Raw genomic sequence first — 17333 nt, 5'->3', positions numbered from 1 at the left:
GCCTCCTCTTCAGGCTAAACACCCCCAACTTCCCTCAGCCACTCCTCATGCCTCATTGGACCTGTGCTCCAGTCCTGCCTGTCACCAGCTTCCTTGTCCTTCTCTGGACATCCTCCAGCACCAAAATGTCCTTTTTGAATTGAGGGGCCTAGAACCGGACACAGTACTTGAGGTGTGGCCTCACCAGTGCCAAGTACTGGAGCAGAATCACTTCCCTAGTCCTGCTGGCCACGCTATTCCTTATACAGGTCAAATGGTTTACTCTCTCTTTTTGAATAACCAGTCTGCCCAAACCTATATCAGGCCCCCATCACCTTGGCCACTGGACCCTTCTGGTTCACACCCATGCCCACCCTCACCCTCCTGCCCTTGGCTGGTGGGGCTCATGCAAGCTGAGCCTGGCCTAGGCTCGTGGTGCTTCCTTGCACAGGGCAGGCAGCTGCCCACAGCTCAGGCCTAAGGCCTGGCCTGGGAAGCTCACGAAATCACAGAATATCCTGAGCTGAAAGGGACACACAAGGTTCAGCAAGGCCCTTAACAGGACACCTCAACAATCACACCATGTGCCTGAGAGCCTACACACTTCTTGAACTCTGTCAGGCTTGGTGCTGTGACCACTTCCCTGGGGAGCCTCTTCCAGTGCCCAGCCACCTTCTGGGTGAAGAACATTTTCCTAATGTCCAACCTAAATTTTCTCCTGACACAAGCTCATGCCACTCCCTCAGGTCCTGTCACTGTTAGAGACCAGTGCCTGCCCCTCGCCTCCCCTCCTGAGGAAGCTGTAACTGCAATGAGTTCTCCCCTGTCTCCTCCAGGCTGAAGAGACCAAGTGCTCTCAGCTGCTCCTCATATGACTTCCCCTCAAGGTCCTTCACCATCTTCATTGCTCTCCTTTGGACGCTCTCTAAGAGCTTAATATCTTTCTTGTGGTGCCCACAACTGCACACAATATTCAAGGTGAGGCCGCCCCAGTGCAGAGCAGAGCAGGACAATCCCCTCCTTAGCCCGGCTGGCGATGCTGTGTGTGATGCCCCCCAGGTCACGGTTAGCCCTCCTGGCCGCCAGGGCACTGCTGACAGCTCAGTTTGTTCGCTCTGCCCGCAGCAGGGAGCTCCCTACACGCTGGGGCTGAACGGAGCGGGCGGAAAGTGCGCCACAACCCTGCCCGCCACAGGTAGCAGCGCCAGCGCTGCCCGACCGCGCCGGGCTGAGCCACGCCGGCCGCCGTGGAGCGGAGCGCCTGCGCAGAGAGGCGCGGCCGTGCCGGCCATGGCGCTGCGCGCGGGCGGGCCGGCGCTGTGGCTGCTGCGGGGCCGCCTCTGCCTCCCCGGCCGCGGGCACGCCCGGCTCGGCCCCTCTGGCGCCGCCGCCGCGCAGCCGGCTGCCGAGGAGCCCGCGGAAGGTAGGGAGGGCTCGTCGCGGGCCTCGGTGCCCTGTGGGGCCGGGCACGGCGGGCGCTGCCTGGCCGCGTGGGGACCGGAGCGGCCTCCTGTGCCTCCTGTCCCGCCTGTGCCTCCTGTCCCGCCTATGGCGCCTGTGGCTCTTGTCCCGCCTGTCCCTCGTGTTCTGTCTGTCCCGTCTGCCCTTCCTGGCCCTCCTTGTCCTGCCCGTGCCGCCTGGCCCCGGGACAGGCCCCGGGGCAGCGCCGGCATCCCCGGCACGAGGAGCTCCGTAGGGCCCAGGCAGCCCGGCCAGGCTCGTCCCAGCGGCGGCGAGGTCGGGCTGTGCCTTCCCAGGTGCAGCCCGCGGGACCAGAGTTCACTATCAGTGCTAGAGTGTGTTAATTTACCTCAGCTAGGTGTAAATCAGATGACAGGGTTATCCTGAGAGACCCCTCAAAAAGGCATTGGAAACGCATGACTGACACTGTGTCTTTGACGCAAACCAAGAACTACTGAGAAGTGACCACTGCTGTGCTGTAACAGTGCATGCGGTCGGGAGCCTGAGCCTGTGCTTATGTTCATGTTTCACAGCTTGGAAAATGTGAGGCAGCAAGTGTTTCTTGAAGAGAGGAGATGATCAGGCAGTATTATCACAGTTTGTCAAAGGCAAGAAGTCTTTTGCTGTTCATAGCCTTATACTGACAGATATGCAGCAAAGTGGATTAAGAAACAATTCCAGATTGAAGTTAATCGTTCTTGTTTTGCTGCATAACTTGGATCATTAGTCTCACCTGGTTTGCTGCATGACTCTGTGAATGCTTGTATTAGCATCAACATGCAGAGAGCACCATGTGGAGCATGAGGCTAACATCATTCTAGCAGCATGCTGGAGTATACCTCTTTAAAGTATTGATGAAACTCTAGCACTAACTGGAAGTGTTTCATGGATCAGAGGGAGAAGGCAAAATGGGTCTCTTCCGACTCAGAATAGTCTGTGAAATCATTTGAAATGCGTACAACCACCATTTGTATGTGAACATCCGAATCTGTGCCATGCTCAGACTGTGCAAAGGACAGCAGAGCCAGAAGATGTCAGAGCACACCTGCTATAGCAATTAACCATGTACAGGCAAGAATCACATAGCCATTCAGAGAGCTTTGCGAGTGAGAAGATCTAGTTTCACCTCCTGATCAAGCAACTAATTCATGGGACTTGTGTTTTCTGCATCTTGGTCAGTTCACCCTTGTCTGCTCCTATGGAAACTAGGGTATTTGTCACCTTCATAAAGTGTTTCACTGGCCTTCTGATGAAAAATGGCATATAAAACTGAGCTATTGATTGGTGATTATTTACATGGCTCTGTGAGCTCAGTAAACTTGCAAAAGAAAAGATTTTTAAAAAATAAAGTAATACTAATAAGTATCATTACATGATAGTTAAGATTTTTATGAGACCACAATATCCTGTGGGTTTGTCAATATCAAAAGCATAGAATAAAGAGTTCTCTGTTGAATCTTCCTGGGGCAGATAGCAGTGGTCAAGGAATGCTTCCCAGTCTGAATGACAGTGTTAATAGTAGCAGCTTCATAGACTCTGCTGACGTGGTGTGGTCAGTAGATGAGTTGGAGAGTTACGCAGGGAAGTGATTATAATTTCAGATTTGGGACATGGGCCCCTTTGCCTGTATGCAATGAAGGAGAAAGTTTCCATATTTCTGAATGTTCAGAATGTCTCGATTCCATGTGAATTCTGTAGGCTGTCAGCAAGAGTTCAGATTGCCAGCAATGCGGTGAGATACAACTGATCTGTGGGTTTATTGTAGTGGAGTAGATCAAAGTGTATTATTAAATGAAAATTCTGAGTAGGAGTTTACCATAAAGGAAGGTGCCAAATTGTAAAAATAGCAAGTGTTGAATTGTTCTGAAGGTGAAAGTGCTGGTTTTGTGGCAGCAGAGAGAGATTCTCTTTTTAGTGCAGCTTGCCAAAGGTCTGCCTCATAGCCTTGCAGGCAGTTTCAGGCTCTTATATGTGTCGTAAGTTTTTTGATGGTGAATAACAAATTAAAGAACAAAGATTCCTTGTATTGTCAAGCTTCCTGTGGCATCAAGGGAAGTCAGTATTTATTCTTACATTTCCTACTCCTTGGTATTACAAATGTATGCATTTGTAACAGAAATACACTTATATTTCAGTCTTTTATTCATTCTTCATTGTTTTCTCTTTTACTGTCACCATCTTGGAAAGCCAGGACAAACCTTTGCTCAGTTGTTTAATCCAGAGGAAGAGATTAAGTGTACTAAAATCAGTTTTACATCTTTCTGTTTATATAGAATAACTTTGATGCTCATTTCTTCTCACAGATGCAGAAGTCAGTACTAGAAAGAAGACATTCACTGAGGTCCAAACAGATCGACTCGATCAAGCTGAACGAACTGTTTTAATTAAGTGTCCATCAAGACTTAGCGAAAAAAATCTATTGCAGTATTTATCCAGTCATGGAAATATTAAGAGTCATTTCTTTTTTGAAAATCGTGTAAGTAATTAACAATGTAAACTAAAATAGACTTTAATAGAAAGAAATACCAGCATTTTGTCATGCTCTCATATATGCAAGTTAAGCAAATTATATATAATTAGTATTTTAAATCAGTTTTTATGTGTGCTAATGTTTACAAGTTGCTAAGCAGCAGATTTTTATTCAGAAGTCAGCTAAGCAACACCTCTAAGGGATAGTCAGCAACTTGTTTTGAAGTAAATCTTTGAAATTCACATAGCACTGTTCTTTGTTCAAACAATAAAGGTAACTATTTTTTATGTGTTTCTCGAGCATTTCAGTTGTGAAGATAAATAGATTTCAGAACTTTTATGTTTAGTGCTTACTGCCAAGAATGGCACATCTTAAATATTTTTAACCTCTTGTGAAAAAGTATCTAAAACATGTGAGATACAGAATCTAGTAGTCAGCTTCAGGGCTGGCATATTAATCTGTCTCAGTACTTCCAGGAACATCTGAATAATACCAGTACAGTAAGTTCAGGGCTTGTATGGATTTATCTAACCCTGTATTCCATTCTTAATGTTTTAGGGCATCAACGCTTTGGTAGAGTTTTCAGAAAAGAGCAGTATAGCCTCATTGCAGGATGCTGTTGGAATCCCAAATGCTGCAGACCATCATGTTGTCCCATTTAAATCAAGACTTTTTACTTTCACACTGAAAAACCCAGTGAGTCAACCTGCTGAAGAGACACCACTTCACCTCTCTCCTCAGTGTCACATTCCAGTGAACGACCTTATTCAAAAGCTTTGTCTTGCAGACAGTGTAAGTAGAGGTTTCTATATCTCTCTCAATTCAAAAAGAACCGTCTTCGTTTCAGATTTGCAAGTGGTCATGTGAAAACTTATAAAGCAATTTATTTCTATTATAGAAAAGTAACCCACCTTAGAATTTTATGTGAATATTTCTCCAACAAATAAATTAGTAATTTTAATTGTGAGAATAATTTTTCTGTGTGAAAAAAACCTTTTTCAAATTTTAAAAAATAATCTTCTAATTGCAGTGATATTAAGTGGATGAAAATACCTGTTAACAGATAGAAGGTTAGTTATTGTATGTTTACAGTGTTTATTTTCTGGACTAGATAAGCAGTCAGATGTACATTCTACTGAACGAGTATCAGCTTACAGAAGAAAACATCAAGCTCCGATTTCTAGCCTGTTCTTTGGTTCGGGATTTCGCACGTGCGTATTTTCCAGACAGCACAGTAAAGCCATTTGGGTCTTCGGTCAACACCTTTGGCAAATTGGGATGTGATTTGGACATGTTTCTGGACTTCCATGATACACAGGAGCATGCCACAAAAATGGTAAGATTATGCTGTCCATCTTGAGTTTGATTTTTTCAACAGAGCAGGGTATTTGCTGTTTCACACACAGGAATCAGTTTATTTATATTCAGGTTTTACATGAGTTCATATTTTATATAGACTGTGAACAAGTTAATTTGAATATTTGGATTTGAAGACTTTCAAAAGCTGGATGTGACATGAAAGAGATCTTTGCAATAGAAAGAAAATTATTTGGTGTTTATATAAACTTTGTACTGTTAGGGTGAATTTCACTATGCAAAAACCCTCATCCTCCAGAACTGAGTCAGCACAGTCAGACTTTCTCATTCTACTGTTGCGTTTTCTTTGCTGGAGCTGCAGGGCCTCATATCCATGCTCTGTTAAAGCTTGGCTTTGATTTTTAAGGTCCTGAATTTTCTAAAACATGGTAAGTTTGTGCATGTGTGTTCATGTGCATTTTGAGAGGGTTGTCAGGTTCTTTTCTTTAGCTTAAAGAGTTGACTTTCATGCTCCAGTTAACTTACTGGATTTCATACTGATATTATATACACACAGTAAGAGTGTGTGGAGGTATGAAAGCTTAGGACCTGGGATAGAACTAGTGAATAGTTACAGGTGATACAGATGTTCATATTTGTGTTGTCTGTTCAGAGAAAATTACCATGTTAACAGCACCTGATTTTCATTGTGAAGAAGCTTGAGGATAAGCTGTTATATGTGAACTGTAGATGCTTTGGGGATCAGGACCCAGCAGCAACCAGGAACTGAGACAGATCAATAATGCAGATGCTTTCAGTTGTCAGACTTTCTATAAGGTACCTCATAATAATTTGAATTCCTCATTGATAATACAACAGTAAGCATCAAGACAAGAGGGGATTACTAATTGAGTGTAGAAGCTTGAAATTGAAATACAGTCACTTGAATTTGTTGACCAAAGTACAGAATTTCCACCACTACCTCAAGAAGCTGAGAGTTACAAGACGAGTTACAAGACCAACAGTAAGCAATATGCAGTTAACAGTCCTGCCTTTTTCAGTGCACATACTAAATTTCATCTGAATCATGTCTTTACCCATATTGTGATTTGGAAATCTGCACTATAGACCCAAGTTCACATGTTTAGTTCCTTGGTAATTTGGGCAGCTTCAAATTGTAATGGTTGTTTAGAGTATGTTGTGTCTCAGGCCTTGTGCATGCAGGCATAAAGAATGGGAAAGGACTAGATCAGGCATTTTTGGAAGGATCATACCTCTTGCTGCTGTTTTTTGACTGTGGATGGTCTAAGTATCCTTTCAGATTGGAGAATGAAATAGGGAGGAGAGAGATGAGAATCAGGATAGGAAGAAGGGTGAATTGGATCAGAAATGCCCAGTGGAGAAGTTGGGGATTATTCACAGATTCTGAATGAGTAATTAAGTGAATTAGGTGGTTTGCTTTATATTTGTGTAGTGACAGATAGTTTGGGAAAAACTAGCTCTGTTTTCCTCAAAAGACAATGGGCTTAAGCATTTAAAGATTGAAAATGTACTCAGCTTTTCTATACAATTAGTATATTGCTATATATGTTACTTTGAGAGAAATAGCCCTTCAGACTTAGATGTTTTCAGTATTACTGCAGTGATAAGCCACAATGAAAGCATGTAAGTCAGCTGAAGAGCAGGATCAGTGTGTGTGTTAAGTAATAAAATCTAGGAACCCATTACATTTGAACAGTAAAGTTGCCTCTTAAATTTTATGGGATACCTTTCAAGTATAAAATGTCTATTTTCAAAGTATGTTTGTTAAGTAGCTGTTTTCTTTGATATTTATCCTTTGTAGAGATAGAAATTCTATTGTGAAATTGAGAGTTACTTGATGATGAATGGGTTTTACAGCTGTGATTACTTGTGAATGATTGAGAGACTTATTACTAAGGGGAGACAAAGGGGAGGTAGCTTTAGTTACCAGGCTATATAGCAACAGTGGAAAAGGTATCTTCTGATTTCTTAACTTTTGCAGCCTTTCAGGGGGTGCCAGCAGTGGAGAAGGATCAGGCATTTCAGCACCTATTTACATGAAATAACTTTACTTGAGCCTAACAGCAACCCGATTGCTAACTATAAATCAAAAAGGAGGCAAAAGTGGGAATGTTCTTTACCAAGAGTGGATTGTCAATACAGTGTTTGACCATAGATATGGCATTTTTAACAAGTGAGCAGTTTGGGAGATCAGTGAATGACTTAAAACAGGGCTCTGTGATATTTTTACAGTAGCAGTTTTGGTTAAAACAGTTACACTTCTAGCTTAAGTTACTATATCAATTTACCCGAAAGTAATAGTTTACCTATATTTATGTTTTAGGCAACCTGACAGGAGTAGGGGAAGAACCACAGGCAGTGTGTGTCAGTACTTCATACCTCCCCCACCAGTTAGCACCAAAGCTGTATATGAAGGTTCTATCAATTATTAAGATTATCTGCCTTATCATTACAAAAAGTCTTTGTGCAGCTTTTGAAAGGTACTGATCTGCTGCCTGGAAAGGCCCGTTGTGGTTTTTGTCACAAACATAAATACCTGAACACCAGCCCACCTACATGTCAGCCAAGTCCCCATCTTTTTCTTTCCTGTTACCTACCTAAATGTTGAATAGTTACAGGCTCCTTTCACTTTGAGCCAGCCCTACTGTAGCATGCAGCTACACAGCCAGAGGGGATTAGGGACCTTTGTCCTGGCATGCTGCTGACTGGAGAGCTGTTGGCAGGAGGGAAGCAGGAACGGTCACCTTGGTGATTGCCAAAGCAACTCAGAAATTTAGCACCTAAAGTGAGTTTATGGGAAAGGTTGCAAGGTCCGTAACTTAAGAATTGTTTCACCTGTCTGTGAGTGCATACTTTCTTTGCACTAGTCTGGTGAGAAGAAAAGTAACCTCCGTGTCTCAGCTGATGGGTTAGGTCAGTGTAATGCTGTTTGTATAGTATGAATTCACCCACGACATGTCCCTAGGGGGGAGAATAAGTCAGTGTCAAGTATTGGATTAGCAAGCAAAATTATCTGAGGCTTAAAAACACAGAGACTATAAAGATAACAGATATTTCATAAGTATGAAGTTATTTTATTGAGGTTAAAACTACAAATACGGCAAATCAAGCTACAAAGACCTGCAGGATAATTAATTTCTGATGTTGTTAGAATCTATCTTCACAACATTTTAGTCAGAAAAACTGTATGTGATGTGATTATTTTAAGTCTACAGAAGCTTATCTTAATTTTTAAGGATCAAGTAATTTTCATACTAAATTTTTTTACTTTTGTAAATGAAAAAGACATTTTCCTTTGCCCTGCTAGTTGATTCACCAATAACTCATTGTTCATTGAAGGTTTGAAATGGAATTACCGGTGGTTTGAAATTAACAGTAGTCTGGTTGTGTTTCACCCCTCTTTAATTGTATGTTCCTCTTTTGCATTTGGAGCATATATACTCGCTTGGGAATTCCAGAATTACTTGTTTTGGCCAATAGTGAGACATAGTAGTATTATCCCTTCATTTGAACAAGTAACTTTACAGTAAGTTGGTCACTATTAACCTGGCAAAATTGAATCACCAAAAAAGAACATAAAAGAGAGAGCAGTATGTTTTTACCTGTTTTAAGTTCTGTGGATTGCTTTGAATAACTCTTGACTTTCAATCTCTAGTTGTACAAACTGTTTTTCAAATTGTAGTCTTTCAGAAGAGACTTTTGAATGTCTCTTTTATTCCAGAGCTAACAGATTGCTTTTGAAATTCTCTATTAGAAAAAAGGTCCCTTTGAAATGGAGTTTCAGATGAAAAGATTACCATCTGAAAGATTAGCAACTCAGAGGATTCTTTCTGTGATTGGTGATTGCCTTGATAATTTTGGTCCTGGATGTGTGAGTGTGCAGAAGATACTCAATGCTCGCTGCCCTCTGGTGAAATTTTCCCATCAACCGACAGGATTCCAGTGTGATCTGTCAGTGAGCAACAGGTGAGACCTGGTTTTAAAACGTTTAGAAAGAATTCCAAAGTACATAAAATGTTCTGGAGACCTGTAAGGACCCCCCCGTTTAAGTCTGCTCATTTCTGTGTTCTTAACAAATGTAAATGTTGGCTCTGGAAATAAAAAAGGGTGGTTTTTAACTTCTAGAGCTCAGGTTATGGTGTGCTTAAGTTATCTTTCTCTAGCATAGGAAATATTTCTAGCTGAAACTGAACACTTGAAAACAAGTCTGTACAGTAAAGTTGGCTTGTAAAGAATTGGAAGAAGGCAGTCAGTGTTCATTACCTTCGGTAATATGGGTGACTGCTTTTCAGATTAAGCAGCTCCAGAGTGTCAATTTTTAGTGATTTGGCTTCTAGTTATTTCGGTGCCCATTTCTTCTTCCTGAGGGCCTGTATCCCCCTGATTCCTGGGAAGATCCCTGGAATGCCTCGGTGCAGCCCGGCTCGGGAGCGGAGCCCGCGGCGCTGCCGCCAGGGGGCGCGCGCTGCCCGACAATGGCGCTCCCGGCGCGCGAACACCGCGAGCCATCCCCGCGCGGTGCCGGAACGGGCAGAGCTGCTGCGGCACCGCTGAGCAAACCTCGTGCAATTGCATTGCTTGTCTATGTGCAGCCGTAGGGAAAGTCAGGATCCGCTTCTGTGCAAGCTTCCTTGTAATTCACCGCTCATGGTTTGGCTGGTTGGGACTGAGTGTCTTATCTATCATTCGGAGTAATAACAAACCTCTCTGGACACCTTGAAGCACCTCACAGTGGAAATTTCAGAAGTCTGGGTGTTACAAAATCTTGACCTAGTAAACATCCCCAGAATCATAGAATCGATTGGGTTGGAAAAGACCTCCGAGATCATCAAGTCCAACCCTTGGTCCAACTCCAGTCCATTTATTAGATCATGGCACTCAGTGCCATGCTGAATTTTTAGAAGAATTCAGTCCAAGTTTTGGAGTAAAATCTACTGCATCTGTGGTTCAGTGAGCACTTCTGGCTAAAACTGGACCAAAATAAGTTTTATTCACACCATGCTTCTATCCCTTTCCTGCTTTTTCTTGCCCTCCTGTTTGTGCACTACATTAATATTTGTATAACTATGTGATGAAGTAGATCAAAACCTGATCCATCTGAAAACTTTGTCCTTCCAGATTAATTGGTTTGTTATAGCAGGACCAAAGAGTAATCATTTGCAAATTACAAAATTGACTTGGTTTGCAGATTTTGTTGGGTCTCTGCATTTAGTGTATTTTTCAGTGCACCGTTTCATTACTCTTTAGAGGAAAGTTGTAAAAGAAGTTTTAGTTGTATTTTATTATATATTAGGATGGAATTCAAAGGCAATTGTGACTAAGTTATGTTTTTTCACCTTGATTCTTCATAGCTTGACTCCTGAATACTTGATGGTGGGCTTTTGTTTTTGTGGGTTTTTTTCTCCCACTGTGATGTAGAACAAGGAAACAGAAAACAGTGCAAATGCAATATTATTATTTACCTAAAACTGTGTTTTTGTACTGTGGAAAACTACTAGATATTTCATCCTGGACAATTTTATGCATTCCAATCCAAACCATTCTGAGATTCTATGACTCTTGTTTCTATTTTCTAAAATACCTAAAAGTTACTCTTTTTTTTAATGGATGCCCCCTTCTCTTACAATGAACAGCAGACACTTCATCTGATACTTCACAATTCCGTCATCATTTGCATGTCTTTCACTTTTCATTTCTTCTTCAGTATTGCCATAAGAAGTTCAGAACTCCTGTATATCTACGGCTGTCTGGACTCCCGTGTACGAGCGCTGGTGTTCACGATACGATGCTGGGCCCGAGTTCATGGACTTACAAACAGTGCTCCTGGTACCTGGATTACAAATTTCTCTCTGACCATGATGGTCATGTTTTTTCTGCAAGGGAGATCACCCCCTATCATTCCAACACTAGACCAGCTTAAAGGATTGGCAGGTAAGGATGGCTGGTTTTTTGTTTATCACAGTTTATTGTTTATTTCACATTTATTTTCTCCGAAGTGAGAAATAAGCCAAGCAGTTTCTTCATGCTCTCAGATACTAATGGATTTTTGTGTGCCTTAAATTTGAGTGAATACACAAGCTTTACATGTATTTTTTGTGAAAGTAATGCATTTTTAAAGTCAAAATTAATGTATTTTCAGTACAATACTAAATTCTGTTTAGAGGTGTTAGACTTACTCTGTGCCTTAGATAATTAAAATTGATTTATTTGTTCAGTGCCCCTATGCTGAATTTTTTTTTACTTTGTATTTTGTTTTTTTAGTAGACTTGTAGGGTTTTGAATGTCTGTGCAGTTAAAGGAGTTTGTGCAGATTAATATGGTGTGTACTGTTTTATAGATACAAATTTTTAAAAGAAAGAGTGTATCTTCTCACAATTTGTAATATCCTTGAGATTGTTCAAACCATCTGCAAATAATTGTTATATCTCTGCAAACAAGCTGTTCGGGCTGTCTCATACACAGTTTTCAGGGTTTATTATCTTCAGTGAATCTTATGAAAGCATGGAGAATGACCCCTCAGGTTCTGAATTCCTCATTCATGCCTTCTGCTTACTTACATGCTTCCTTGGAAGCTTTGAGTGCTTTCAGTGGAGAAAAAGGTCTGTATTCAGTTGCTTAAAAATAATTTTAAACATTTGCATCAGACTTCTGTATATTTTTTCTACATAAAACACTTGTTCTGAGATTTTACCAGAATATTCCTAATTCTCTGAAGTTTTTCAGAAAAAGACAGTAAACACTGGGTCTGATTTTTTTAAAACTGTTTTGTGAAATGTAGGTATTAACCTCAGAGAGTTGTGCTCTTTAGTGTATAATACAGCCCTGTATGCAGAGATACCAGATTTGTTACTTAAAAGAAGTAATTTTAGAGATACAAATATGTCATTTACCTTATTCCTGAAGGCTTTTGAAAATATGCCATTTGCTCATGATTCTTCTTTGCCTGTCTGTAGACTTTTTTCTTTTAAATCTTTTACCACTTAAATTGAATCTTGAAAGTTCACTTGTGAACTCGTAATTTGATTTATGTAATATCGTAGTGTTCATTGTTTGCATCATGTCAGTTATCTGAATTTTATTAAATACAATGGCCTTTAATTTTATATTACTTCAAAATATGCCCATAATTTTTTTCAGATGCAAAAGACAAGCATATAATTGGAGGATTTGATTGCTCATTTGTTAGTGATTTAAGGAAGATTAAACCTACAAAAAATACAGAAACACTTGGTAGGTAAACCTTCATTGTATTTTTTTTAATGAGCATGTTATATTGAAAATAAACTTTTCCTCAGTGTTACTCATGGCCCTTGTTTTTCTTCCCCTTAGATGTATTGTTGGGTGAGTTTTTTGAATATTTTGGAAACTTTGATTTCAGAAGGAATTCCTTAAATCTTCGAAAGGTAAATGAATTTTAACTGCTCATCATGAATCTCTCTGTCTGCCACTTAATAAACTGCTTATGCTAAACAACAATTTCTGTAATTTTTAATTGTATATCAAAAGTGCAGTTATCCAGAAACTGTTCTTTCTGTGAAGGAACAATGTTTTCCTCTCAGAGCCTAATAACTTACAGTACCATTAAGAACATTTACAGTGTCATTGGATATGTTGGAAAGCACAAACTGATGTTAAGCCTGTATAATTTTAGTTGAAAGCTTTAACAAAAGCGGCAGTTTGAAAAAGTCAAAGCTATTTTGCTTCTGTGAGAGGAAAACTTTTAAAATGTCATGACGTATGTCATAGCAAAAGACTGTGACAAACCTTGTATGCCAACAGGCTTTGCATTTGAAATTGGGAGTCCAGATCCAATTAGAGTCTGCATTAAACTTCCAACTGAGTTCTGAATGTGCTTTTTGCACTTGAGTTTTCCACTGCAGTTTGTATCAGCCTACAGTAACTGTACATACAGCTCAGTAAGCAGGACAGCATGATCATTCTGTGCTATCACTTCAGTTTGCTTTATATATTTGTCATCCTGTGTATTGATCTGTGTGTGTGCATATGCGTCAAATAGAAATATGTGAAAACATAACTACTGTAACTCGCACCTGTTCCTGCTGGGCTGCTTACAGGATAGGGGTTTCAGTTCCATGGTGCTGTGCAGACACTCATTTATGTTTCCTCTTTGGGCACTCTGGATCACTGGCATAAGAGCTCTTTTTAGTGGTGCAGGTTGATTAAGGTGGAGAACAACTGTTTACCACTAAGCCTTAAAAAGAGAAGCAAACCCACAAGTCTGAAGTCTGAGCTAGTCAGGGAAAATTTCTGTGCTGCTGATGTTCTTCTGTTTAACTAGTCAGTCCTCTTGGTCCTGGGACCACGAGTATGTAACACGTACATAGACACTTCCTGGACCAGTAGTAGCTGGGGGGTTGCTGCTAGAGCTTGTGGTGGAAGGCTTGAAGAGGTCCTGGAATACAGAATATGTCAGCTAAGTAGCACTGATAAGCACTTGATATGGAAATGCATTTAAATAGCAAACTACACAGTTGTCAGCTACATGCGTTGTACAATACCAAGTGCCCAAAAGTGGACCATGGCCTGAAAAGCTCTCTGCTTAAAGGACAGACCAAACTGGGAGGAATTTTGGCCAAGGCAGTAATCTTTAGTTATACCAGCTCTGTGAGCTCTCTAAACACCATGGGATGAATGGTTTGAACAGTTTAAGTGCTTGCAGTAGTTTATCAAACTGGGCTATGCAGGTTAGTATGACACACTTCTGCTGCCCATACACAAATGGAGATAGAAGTAGGAGGTTGCAATGGGTGAGGTCTGAGGTCTGTTAAAAAGCAAATGGGAGAATGGCCAAAAAGACAGTTTATGCTGTAGTTGTGTGTTCTTTGCCTTGAAGGAAATCTAAGCTGAATGTGGCAAGGAAAACCACCACTAAGAGGACTCAGAGAACAGGAGTCATGAAGTCAGGTTGACAGGAAAATTAACTTGATTAATAACGACTGTGTGTTTTGCAAAAAGTTCTCTAGTAAGTCAAAACACTTTTAATGCTCATGTAATAACTCAAGTGATTAGTTATTTGCTCAGCCTATAGTGGACATATGCAACTTCTGCTTTTTCTTTATACTGTCTGCAGGGAAAGGAAGTAAATAAACCTGAGTCGTCTCCTCTTTATATCTGGAATCCCTTTGAACAAGACCTTAATATCAGCAAGAATGTTAATCAGCCACAGCTGGAGAAATTTATAGCTATGGCCAGAGAAAGTGCCTGGATTTTACAGAAGGAAGATAAAACTCAGCGAATAATCAGTAAAGAACCTTGGGGACTCGCAGCACTGCTGATACCATTTGGAAAACGTAATTCAAGCAAGATGAAGAATAGGATGAAAGGAATAGGAAGTGAAACAATCAGAAGCCTTTTGGACTCTTTAAAGTTAAATAATGCAAACAGTCAACAAAAAGCAGTGGGAAAATGACTTTCAGTGCAGAAACACAGTAGCTAATACTCTGTTTTAGGAACTGATGTGACATGCAGTCCGAAGACCATTAACTTTTAATATTCCTGTTGTGGGGAATGGAGAGTCAAACGATTTCTGTTTTTCATTGTGCTGCTTTTTGTACAGTTCTGCTTTCTTTCTTTACATTTTTCTACTCCTTGCTCTTCACTTTTCCATCTGCTTTATAAGTGAAGGTTATTCAAATGCAAGTTTTATAGGTATATTTTGGACGTAAACTTTAGTTGAGCACTCTTAAAAAAAAGACTGACATCAAGGAGCAGGATGGGAAAGAGCCTTCAGTAATTCTGTTGGCTAACCTACAAATGTATGCTAAGTAAAAGGTCAAGAAACAACCACCTTTCGGTGAAACCACAGTTTGAAAGAAGATGAATGTGTTGGAACCATTGCTTCCAATCCATTCATGTTCTGGTAACCAGTAAAACCAAGGTGCATGCAGCTATTTTTGCAATTGTTTTCCATTCATGTAGATAGTGCCAAGACAAAATAAAGAGAATGGAATTAGATAGTAGGACTTGCACTTTCATAAAGCATTGCTCTCCAAGGGTCATGCAAGTGTTTTTCTTTGGAAAAATGGTTTTGTTCTTTTGTTTATCACCTGATTTCAAATTTCTTTAGTCTGCTCTCCTTTGTTTTCTGTACCCATAGGACTGGTCCCCACCCACATTTGTATAATGTTTCTCATTTTGCCTTCAGCTTCACTTTAAACTTGTATTTCAGGTTCAGGGAGGTGCTCTTGTATGCCCTTCTTGCTTCACTCTCCTCAAAGTTGCTGCCTATCAGGTGAGACCAAAGCCTTCCTGCAGAAGGATCTGTCCCATGCAGAGATCCATGGAGAATTGTGTATCACGCTGGAGTCCTGTTCCCGGTCTTACCTTCATTTTCAGATACTCAGCAGAACGGTGACTGTCCCTGTCCCCCTTCCAGATCAGTTGGGCCTGCAGAGTCAATGCTTTTCACTGACTTAAAACATTGAGTGCTCTGCCTCTGTCCATCTGCCACCAAAAAAATGTGTTTTCAGAGGAAAGGGGAGAGAAGGAAGGAAATCAAAAAGGGAAATGGGCAGCAGGCAAATATCAGACAACACAAGTATATTTGGGAGTATTTCACCTGTCCAGTTTGAGAACCACTCATGCATTAAAACTAAATGGCAACAGTGATAACTCCACAGACTGTTGTCTTTATTCCTAACAGAATAGGCTAACCTGTGCCTGGAGATAAATTACTGTATTCAGATTATCATATATCTACAACATCAATCTTTATGATTACTGTTTCAATTTCAATATATTATTTCATGTTGCAGTCGTGTATTATTTTGTGTAGACTTTCCTTCTAATTATGTGGTGTGAAGTCTTTTCCCTCATACATTATTCGTTGGAAATACTGTAGGCCGTAATGCATATTTCCAAAGTACTTGTACAAACTGGGCAAGGAAAAGTACTTTCCAGCAGCTGACAGACTAAAGGGTTAGACCTTAAGATAAATTACTTATTAGTTTATTCAGAGTTTAAAAATATGGCTTGTTTCTGATTAATAAATGTTTTCTGGAATAATGACTAACATAGTCATTATCTAGGTCATTGAAATTGATTCTTATATTAACTTCTTCAAGATGGAGCCTTGAATTTGAAACAGTTTTCTACCTAAATCCTGGTATTTGGAGGCTGGTATGAAGTTTATTGTTACTTTTTATTGGTGCTAACACAAAGCATTTGATAGCAAGCTTGGCACAGATGCTGTGAGGAGCCCGTTGCTACCTTAATCTTTACAGGACCTAGAGGTTAATTTTCTGCTGTTTTCCTAGCAATAGACTTTGAAGCTTTTTGAAGATTAGGGCAGTATTCAAGAATTTGTGAGTTTTCTTTTTTCTAGACAAACCAAATGGGTAAGGGTACAATAACAAGAAAATGGATTACCAGGGAGAGAAGCATGCAGCAGAACTGTGGCAGTGTCTACCTACTTGCATTATATTCACAACGATCCACTGACATAGGAAGGAAAGGTTTTTATATGAATTTTGACACAGAGCTACAGGATACTTGTAGACAAATGACAATAAATTTTAAATTCTAGTTGGAATATGTTGAGCCATGCTGAACCAAGCTTCTTTTGTAAATGTTCAAGCTGCTTAGTAGTCCTTAAAAGGCAGGGCAGAACGTTACTGTACATGCAGAACCTTTCAGCATCACTTTCCTGTTCAGGCTGCCTGTCCCTTTTGGGATTAGTTCTGAACCCTTGTCATGGCTGCAGGCCAATTTCTGAAAAGGGAAGAAGGAAGCCAAAACCAGTGTTGAGGCAATGGAACACACAAGTGATTTTTTCAGATGTCTGTAAGTCCAGGGAGCTGTTGACTGAAACCTAGAGGCTTTAAGGATCAACTCTCACTGATGATGTAAATAAGTCCAGTGGGCAGCTTTCATAGAGGAGGCTGCAGCTGGAGGTGGAGGGCTGACCATGAACTTCGCCAGAGCATGAGCTGTGTCTGGGAGAAGAGCTGAGTGATGCTGGTGGATCTGAAACCACCTGTGGGAAGAGAACAAGACAAAGAGAACTAAGATTTAAGGGGGAGGATTAAGCAAATCAAGAGACATGGTGCGATTCTAATTTCCTGAG

At 40.7% G+C, this 17333-nt stretch overlaps 1 protein-coding gene across 1 annotated transcript; it reads left to right on the top strand.

Moving 5' to 3' along the window:
* The first annotated feature begins 1256 nt into the window (after window positions 1-1256).
* On the top strand, window positions 1257-16284 carry MTPAP (mitochondrial poly(A) polymerase). The gene is given in 10 exon segments (XM_071560004.1): window positions 1257-1402; window positions 3744-3916; window positions 4469-4702; window positions 5022-5246; window positions 9003-9214; window positions 10953-11179; window positions 12386-12478; window positions 12578-12651; window positions 14340-14652; window positions 14655-16284. Coding segments are annotated over 10 exon segments (1731 nt in total). The 5' UTR covers window positions 1257-1269; the 3' UTR covers window positions 14702-16284.
* Window positions 16285-17333: the final 1049 nt, after the last annotated feature.

The sequence above is a fragment of the Pithys albifrons genome, chromosome 7 (assembly GCF_047495875.1).
Source record: "Pithys albifrons albifrons isolate INPA30051 chromosome 7, PitAlb_v1, whole genome shotgun sequence".
Taxonomy (NCBI): domain Eukaryota; kingdom Metazoa; phylum Chordata; class Aves; order Passeriformes; family Thamnophilidae; genus Pithys; species Pithys albifrons.
This window is presented reverse-complemented; position numbering and strand designations above follow the sequence as displayed.